At 45.8% G+C, this 8,894-nt stretch overlaps 1 protein-coding gene across 4 annotated transcripts in view; it reads left to right on the top strand.

Annotated features, from left to right (window-relative positions):
* The first annotated feature begins 730 nt into the window (after window positions 1-730).
* MDGA2 (MAM domain containing glycosylphosphatidylinositol anchor 2) overlaps window positions 731-8,894 on the top strand; it is a 790,763-nt gene continuing 782,599 nt past the window's right edge. For all 4 annotated transcript variants that reach the window (XR_002137734.2, XM_074328196.1, XM_074328195.1 and 1 more), the window contains exon 1: window positions 731-1,314. Coding sequence is in view for 3 of the 4 variants with exons in the window: in XM_074328196.1 (XP_074184297.1) it covers window positions 1,038-1,314 (277 nt within the window). In the remaining variant the exon portion in view is untranslated. The remainder of the gene's footprint in view (window positions 1,315-8,894) is intronic.

Raw genomic sequence — 8,894 nt, 5'->3', positions numbered from 1 at the left:
CGAGCGGCGGCCGCGCAGCCAGCCGGGTGTCGTCCTCAGGCGGCCGATCCCGCGTTCACCTCCGGATGCCAGCACTACGTTAGCCCAGGCGGGGAACCCCTTCTGCGGCTCCCTCCTCTAAACTCCCGCGGGTCCCGACGGCCCCCACCCCTCCACCTGGCGGGGGCGGCGCGGAAGCCAAGAGGACGCGCGTGGGGCGGGTGAGCTCGCGTAGACGTGTGTGCGGATCCGGTCTCTGCTTCCCTCTCTCGCAAGTGGCGGTGCCTGGACTCTGCCTTCGGCTCCCGGAATTGGTGCGGCCGGCCCGAGGCCCCTCTTCGCTGGCGGGGCGCTGAAGCCTATTTTGGAGAACGGTGGTGGTGGAGGTGGCGGCGGAGGCTGAGGCTGTCGCCCGAGAGAGCTAGAGACGCACACTCTGCGCCCTGTCGGTCCCTCGCCTCCTTCCTCCTCCGCCTCCCTTTCCTTCCTCCCCACCCCGGTCCCCCTAGTCCCACTCCTCCTCCTTCCTCCTCCTCTTCCTCCTCTCCCCGCTTGGCGATGCGAGCCTGTATCGTGTAATAGGATTGGCGTTGCAATGGCAACTGATGGAATGGGGGAAGGCAAGACAGCAGGGCTGGGGGCTCCGGACTGCGGGCGGGCGGGCCGCTGCCGCCGCTTGACGCTCCTCCGGGGACCTTCGCGAGTTACTTTGTAAAAGCGAACACAGGCGAGGAAGCTCCTGCTCTGTGCCCCGAGTCACAGGCCACTTCCTGCTCCGAGGCTGTCCGCGCCGGGCTCGCACCGCTCGGCACCCCCGGCCCCTTGCCCGCGCCCGCCGCCAGCCCAGCGCGTCGCCGCCGCCGCAGCCGCCGCTGCGGAGACTGGAGCCCGCTGCCCTGAAGAACACTTCGCCTCTCGGCTCCCTTTCCCATCACGCCCCCCGCTCCTCCCCGGCGTCTGCGATTTTCCCAGGCGCCCGGTGTGAGTGAGGCGTGCGTGTGTGTGTCAGGGTATTGTGTTGTGGGAGTGTGTCTGTGTGTCTGTGTGTGCGTGCGTGCATGAGTGTGGGGTGTGTGGGGCTCCTGCGCTCCGCTCACGGCCGCGGCCGGGGAAGGACGGACGGACGGCGCTTCCTTGGGCGAGCGGGTCCCGGGCACCTCGGCGCGGCCCGTGAGCGAGTGGAGCGCACTCGCTTGGCCACCGGCCTCCAGAAGGTCCCGCTGCGTACCCCCTGGGCTGGATATGTTCGTGTTCACGTGAAGATGGATTTAGTGTACGGTCTCGTGTGGCTGCTAACAGTCCTCCTGGAGGGGATCTCTGGCCAAGGAGTGTACGGTAAGTGGAATCGCGACGCTATCGTGACCTTGTGATTCTTAGGCAAGATAGGCTGGTGAGCGAGAAAGCACGACTCGCGCAGTCCCGGGGCCCCTCCCGGCGTGGCATTTGATTCACACTCCATCACGTTATTGGGAGCTGTAAGGAGACAGCGAGCGCGTTGCGGATTGGGCTGTGAGCCGCTCCCCCAGCACCTCGGCTCGGGCTCGGAGTTGGGTCGAGCCGGCAGCGTTGCACTCCTGCGAACGAGTGGCTTTGCACTTGATTTATCCCTCCTGGGGACCCAAGCTCTACCAGTCTTTGATTTAATAATTTGGCTCCCCGCGTGCCGCGGTGTCGGTGCTGCGGTTTCCCCCAAAGGGAGGCTTCGAATGTAACCCCAGTGCGCTCCCCATCGCTCTCCGCCCCCGTCCCCTCCCCACACACACCTTTTCCTTTTTGTGTGTGAATGCCTAAATGACTTGATTTTCCGGCTCAGGAAGTGGGGTGACAGTTGAGTTGCATTCTGCACCGGCCGTTGCCATGAGCACTGACTTGGGGAGGAGAAAATAGCAGGCAAGATTCTCGGTGCCAGACACAATTAAGAAACATGTTTGTGTGAATGGATGAGCAAATACATGAATGAACGGATGGCCACGTCCGCGCGTCTCGGCACCGGGGCAGGACACCAGCTCACTGCAACTGGAACACAGTCCCAGTTCTCTGGAAAACCCAGGTCTGGACAGGTTAGGACCGGGAGAAGGGCGAGCTTGTTAATTCGGAGGTTTTTAAGTCCTCAGGAGCAAATCCAGGTTCCCTTGCTTGTCAGCAGTTGGCACCCTTGGCTTTCGGGACGGAAAATATAGAGTCACACACACACACACACCCGGGTTCTGGCCGAAGTGCGTCTTCTCCCGGGACAAGAAGGCGGTGCCATAAAGGAAAAATAACTTTTGTGATCTCGAGGTATGGTGGGAGATTAGGAAAACAGCCCTTCAGGGGACAGAACTCGCCCACAGCTCCCCTAGGGCCAATATCCTGAGAATGTGTGCTGTAAATCCAGCCCACTGCCCCCTGTCTCACTCGGGAGTTTGGACCCTAGTACTGCAGTGCTAAGTCAGTGGCAACCCCCGGGGCAAATGGCATGAGTGTGGAAATGCTGGACCTTTCCCTGCAGACCCTAGACCTGACTGCGGACTGCGGAGTGGGCGCGGGTACAAGGGGACCTTGAATCCTCAAACTCTGAGATCACCCAGTGCACAGTGGGTGGGTGTTTGAGAAAGAACGCAGGAGATGCGACCCAGCCTTTAATCTCTCCACTGTGTTCTGTCCAGGGCCCAGCAGTGTTGGAGGGTGGCCGGGAGGACTCCCCCTCCCCCACCCCCCACCCCCACCCCGCCCCTAAGTAGGAGCTCTGGCCTTGCGCCAGCAGGCCCTTCTGCCACGCCCCTTTTGTGTCTTCCTAGTTGTCTCCTTGGCTCTGGAGAAGAAACCTTCACTTTATCCCACCTTTGAGCATCTTTATTTTCCCTCGTTCCCAGATGGAACAGAGCTTGCTAAATGGTGGTGGTGGTGGTGTGTGTGTGTATGAGAGATGCTGAGACTCCAAGCAGGTCCTACCTCTTGGCGGTTGGCAGGCGCTGGGGCCTTGAGGAGAGCAGTGATTATTTAGTGCTCTTTGACTTCTGCCAGACTCTGGTGTCCCCAGCAGCTGAGAGTGGCCAGGCTTCCAGAGATGGAGGAATGCTGGCGTTAGAGCCTTCTCAAGGAGCTGTTCCTTAGCATGGGAGAGTCTGAATTCCTTTTAGCCCATGCCCAAGTCTTTCTCTCCCATTTGTTCACATCATCCCATCAAAAGGAGTTTATTTTATTATTTTTTAATTGTGTGTATGTGTATGTGTGTGTGTTGGGGGGATAATGAGAAGTGAGAAAGATTGGTGGTGGGGGGGAGCATGGCTGGAACTGTCTGGATTAGAAAGACTTGGTTCCATTTTCCTGTTACTTTTTGTAATTCAGATTATGACTCCTGGCAAGTGTCAAATTGGGGAGTGGAAAAGGGTAAGATCTAGGAGTGGAGACAAGTAGAAAACAATTGCATTAGAATAATCTTGTGCCCGTGTTGCTTAATAATGAAAGAGGAGGCAGTTCTGCTCCTGAACTTCATCTGATGAAGGTGGTGGCCTTTTTGTTTGTTTGTTTTATTTTACTATTGATATGGTTATTAGTCACTTAGCTGAGAATAGAATCAGCTTTGTGTGCAAGTCAGCATCTATGGTTATTATAAATGTCAAAACTATTAAGTGGGTGGAAAAATATATTTATATATGACATTTCAAATCTCTCTTGCATATCCCAGATATTAGGTTCTCAAACTGGGGAACCCTCACCTTTAGCATCCGTTTCACCTGGGAACTTATTAGAAATGCAAATGATCGACGTCCCAGACTTTGTAAATCAGAAATTCAGAGTGTGGGTCCCAGCAATCTGTGTTCATTACCTCAGGTCATGATTCTGCTGAATGCTCAAGTGTGAGAATCACGGATATAGACTTCAAATTTCCTTGCTTTGACTTTGTAAATCTTGACCTTTCTTAACCTAAAGGTGTTTTATTTTTATTTGCGGAAGCATTTATGGGGAAGAGAACAGTTTATTTTTATTTAGTTATAAAACATCGATCAGTTGTAAAGGACATAGACATAAGAGATAGTGTAAGGTTATAAAGTGTGTTTTGAACATTTTATTTGAAGAGAAATGGAAGTGATGTATTAGAAAAACACAAACAAACAAACAAACAAAAACACACACACACAAAAAAACACACGGCAATTATAAACAGACTTCAAAGACCTTGATGGGAACTTTGCTAGCGTAAAAACCTCTATCCCTGTATCCCTTTATTTGCCTGTATTTCCAGATGTAAAACCATTCACACTACACACTAAAAATAGTATTATTACTTAATACTGTTTTCTAGTAGCTAGGTTCAAGAGAATATAAAACTTGTGTTATAGGTAACTCAGGCAAGTCACTTCATTGTAGCCTAATATTATTTACATGATTGGAAACGTATCATTGTAACCTTTTTTTTTGAAATAGCTAGTCAGTCCCTTCACTCTTCCACTTCTTGGCTGGAAAACTGAGCATGAAATTCAAATATATATTTTTAGTAATTGAGAATATTTTAATGTATGGGTTATGTTGTCTTGAGTTACTGTAATCTTCCCATTGTGCTCAGTCAGCTTGGCACGCACGTGAAGTTCTAAAGTGTGAAATAGACCTAGAAACTCACTGACATTTATCTGGGAATATTGCTTAGCAAACTAACTGCATAATGACTGAGATTTGTATATGTGTGTGGGGCAGCTGAGTGAGGGAGATTATCCTTTAATTTATATCTGCCTGTCTACTCTCCACCAATAATTCTGTCATTAAAAAACATTTTTTACAAATGACACTTTTCCTGTATATTCCTTACATATTATATATCAGAGATGGCATTGCAGTAATATAAATTATTGGAAAATACTTCTGAAAGAAAGATTGCAAAAAAATTTCTTCATAAAGAGCAGCATCAAAAACTAACTTATGTGGACTTCCTAAGACAACTATATTAACTATTTTGATGGATAACACCCATTTGGAGATATCTATATTTATATGGTGTTATAAATGCATTTTTCTGAAGTTACAGATTTTCCCCTCTTGAATTTTAAGAAGTTATTTGTATTCAAATTTTTTTCCTCAGAACATTCTTATAATTTTAAAATTTTGTTTTACTTTTATTTTTACTCAGTTAACATCAATGAAAACCAAAAGTTATTAAATAAACAATCAACTGGTATCCATTTGGGGCATTATTAATTTTTTTACACTCTCACTGCATTTGGTTTAGGGTAACTGATTAAACACAGCATCAAGAGTTGCAAGGTAAACCTCAGATGTGTGTATACGTACGGAAATACCTAGAGCTGAGGGATCCAAAGCATTTTCCTAGTATGGGGAGTTTTCTCTGTAAGTCATTCTTTGGAAGTAAATTGTTTGGACTGTGGAACTGTTTTCTAGAGATTTGTTGATAATGGCATAATATTGAGACTCGTATCTCCTGTAAACTTCTCCTGTAAACTTCTCTTTTTGGCAAGTTGTCTTGCCAAAAAAGGAAAAACTGCTCCACCTATACACACTGTATTTTTTTTATCTGGCCTATCATACCCTTAATTTCCAAGGAGACTAATAAAAGATTGTAACTGCATTAGCACAGGACAAATCTCCACTACAAATGAAAATCAAAATAAAAGTTTATGTCTGAAGAGTTTTTAATGGCAGCCAAATCAACCAGTGACTTCGTGTCCTGAAATAGTTAATGTATTGTCCCTAAATAGCTTTCAGGATATGCTAGAACCAGTAAATAGAATAAGTTTATCAAACACATGTGTATGACGAATTAGCAAGCTATATTTACTTAGTTCAAATAATATCAATTAATCTCATACAATTAAGAATGACACCCCAGGAAGTAGCTGGATAGAAAAGGCTTAGTGGAATTGAGAACCAGGAGACAAGATGGGCAGGAAGCATCTGGAAACTATTTCAGACTGTCCATGACTTGAATTAAACCTGGATGGACAGATTGACCCAGCAGTATAAGGATGCTGTGGAAGGTCAGTTGACCATTACATCCTGTCCTAGGATGTTCCTATACTCACATCTCAAGTGCCCTGAGCTGCAATTTTTGCCCAGCTCGAGTTTGGAGTGAACCTGTGATCAGATAACTGCTTTTGACTGAACACCTATTTAGGGCGTCAGCCTGTGGAAGGAGAGGAAGAGATGAATGTAATAAATGTTGATGAAAAAATCAGTCTAAAGTTCTATCACATACAGTCAGCTCTGACCTTCTCTCTTCCAACCCCTCACCCAACTGTCCCTGTGTGCACGCACACACACAGACTCTTTTATCGTCACCATCTTGGCCACAATAATGATGAGCAGGTGGGGGGGTGGGAGGAAGGAGGAGGAGGAACACATGCTAGAATGGGGCTAATCAATTTATTTAGCAATATGTAATAGCAAAAGACAAAGGCAATTAATAGAATATGTTAATGTCAGAAGTAAAGGTAGTTAAGAGTAAACTATATACATTGATAACAATGTCATGTCAAAGGAGTACACATACATATAAGTTTAAGAGATCCCAATATACGTTTACTATTGATCAAAAATCACTTGGCTAAATACACAAATAACATCAGTAAGGAGTATCCAAAAGCAGTAATAAGCTCTATAGGATAGTAATTATTACAGTAGATGCCAAAAGCTCTCCAAACGGGAGAACAACACTGGAAAAGTCATAAATCAAAACCTTGCCACGTCTGTAGCTGAGAGAAACTCAGGCGTCTCCCACGCCGCTGTTTGTTAGTTCCCAAGAATGTTGCTGTTGTCTTTGTTGTTGCTGTTGGAAGTCAAGGCATCTTCTGACACTATAAGCTGCAAGCTGCATGTAAGTTTTCAAGGTGTTAACAATCTGAAAACTGTTGCTGCTTTTGTCGTTATTGTTGTTAGAAGTTAAGAAGTCTTCTGATGTTGTAAGCTGCAAGCTGGTTCTGAACCAGAGGCCTGGTTCAGACCTCTCCAGGTTCATGGCTGAAAGTTAGGACATCCCCTGGTGTTGTAAACTGCATTTTGCTGGAAGTCTTCAAAATGTTGGAATGATGAAAAATCACCAGTGACAAATGACCAAATGACGAAATAATAATTACACTGTCAACTGAAGTCTGTCTTATATATTTTCTCAGATGTACCTTAGAGCCAAGTTTCTTGTTCCTGCCTCCCACTCCGGGAATGGCCAGTTCCAGGAGGATCCGGCAATTACTGATATGAATGTTGCCCATCATGCCCCAAGGGACAATTCATCCGGTTAAGCAATATCTACTGTTCTTGCTTGGGACCATCAGTCCAAGGTCTTCCAAAGCCTGGCAACGTGCCTGTCACATCGTCCTCATATCACTTAGCTATCTTTTTACTTCATCTGTTGATGTGGGTGAAACAGACAGAACAAAGAGGGAATTCTCTCAACCCCTGATCAAAAATTTCTTTAACCCTAAGCTAACCATCACCTCATCGCACAGACAGAACAACAATCATCTCATCTCCCCTATTCGAGAGAATGAGACCAAACAGAAAACGTCATCTCTTGTCTCCCCTGCTCGGGAGACTGAGACCCAAGGGGGACAGAAAAACAACCCTGCTCAGGAGAATGAGACCCAGAAAGCAACATCGTCTCATATTTCCCCTGCGTGGGAGAATGAGACAAAAGGGGGAGTTTACTCAACCCCTGATCACAGCACGTGTAGGAAGATAAAAACTAATAAACAAAAGCTCACATCAACCAATGAAGGCAAATTTTCCTCAACATCTACCCTACAGTCAACATCACAAGGAAAAGTGGCCATTCTTTGTATCTTGGGAGAATTTTGTCTGTTCAAGGTTGTCTTTGCTAGTCTCGTTATGGAGAATTCACGGGCCAAATGAGCAGATTATTTTATACAGTGTTACTTGCTTTTGTGCTTGGGGAAGCCCCTAAATGGGTTGTTATGTATTTTAGATTGAGCAGGTTGTACACCAAATCTAAGGAATCACTTTCTAGAGAATAAATCAGAATGCCAACCTTCAGATAATTAGGATTCAGAGGTAAAAATTTAGAGATGAAGCACTTCTGGTGAATAAATTTCACAAAAGAAATCCAAGGAAGGCATTTTTCTTGATCTTGATTTCTTGTCTTAATTTAAGTGCCTCTGGTTCTGACCCTTTTTATTGAGATTGTAAAATGATTTTAGTTTTTGTTTTACAAGGTGGATCACCTTAAGCCTTTTGGAGAAGCAGGGTACAAGCAACATTTTCTGAAAAAATAAAACTTACTATTTTAATGTGCTTGGGGTAGGGCTAATGGGATGCAACTAATAGCATGAGTGTTATGGGTTCATTGTATGTCTTATTAAGACAGTGTTAGGAGCCGTAGTGGTCTCAGGTTGCTTTTCAACTATGGAGGTGATTAATCTGATGTTCTCTGGCCTGGTCCTCATGCTTTGGGGAAAGTGTTGAAGGAATTGGGCTGAGGGCGTACTACCCACAAAGACAAATAGATGTACCTGCCTAGTCGTGGAACTGAGCTCTAGAGCTGGTGACCTTCAGCAGCTGCAGTCAACGAAAGGAATGTGCCGTCAGCTCCGAGTGGAACTGGGGTAGGTCTTACTCTCCTTTTGGGCTGTTTTGGAAGGACAGCTGAAGTATTATAGTGAATGCAATTCAAGTATGAATAAGTGAACACTTTTAGCTTCGTTGGAATTGTCATTAACTGAAGAGTCCCACAAAATGAAATCTCATTTCTTTGCTTCAGTGACTGTCAATGTAAATATATTACTTAGAGCAGACTGAATAAATGATTGCATTCATAGAAAACTGTATCCTATTTTTATTTTCAAATGCAATTAATAAACTTTTGGCTCTGTAAAATCATAAGCTTGTGAGAAGAGACTTTAAAATGACATTAAATCATCCTACTAATTTAAGACACAATAGCTTTTACATTATGTCAGTCAGATGGTGGT

The sequence above is a fragment of the Rhinolophus sinicus genome, linkage group LG03 (assembly GCF_036562045.2).
Source record: "Rhinolophus sinicus isolate RSC01 linkage group LG03, ASM3656204v1, whole genome shotgun sequence".
In the NCBI taxonomy this organism is placed as follows: domain Eukaryota; kingdom Metazoa; phylum Chordata; class Mammalia; order Chiroptera; family Rhinolophidae; genus Rhinolophus; species Rhinolophus sinicus.
This window is presented reverse-complemented; position numbering and strand designations above follow the sequence as displayed.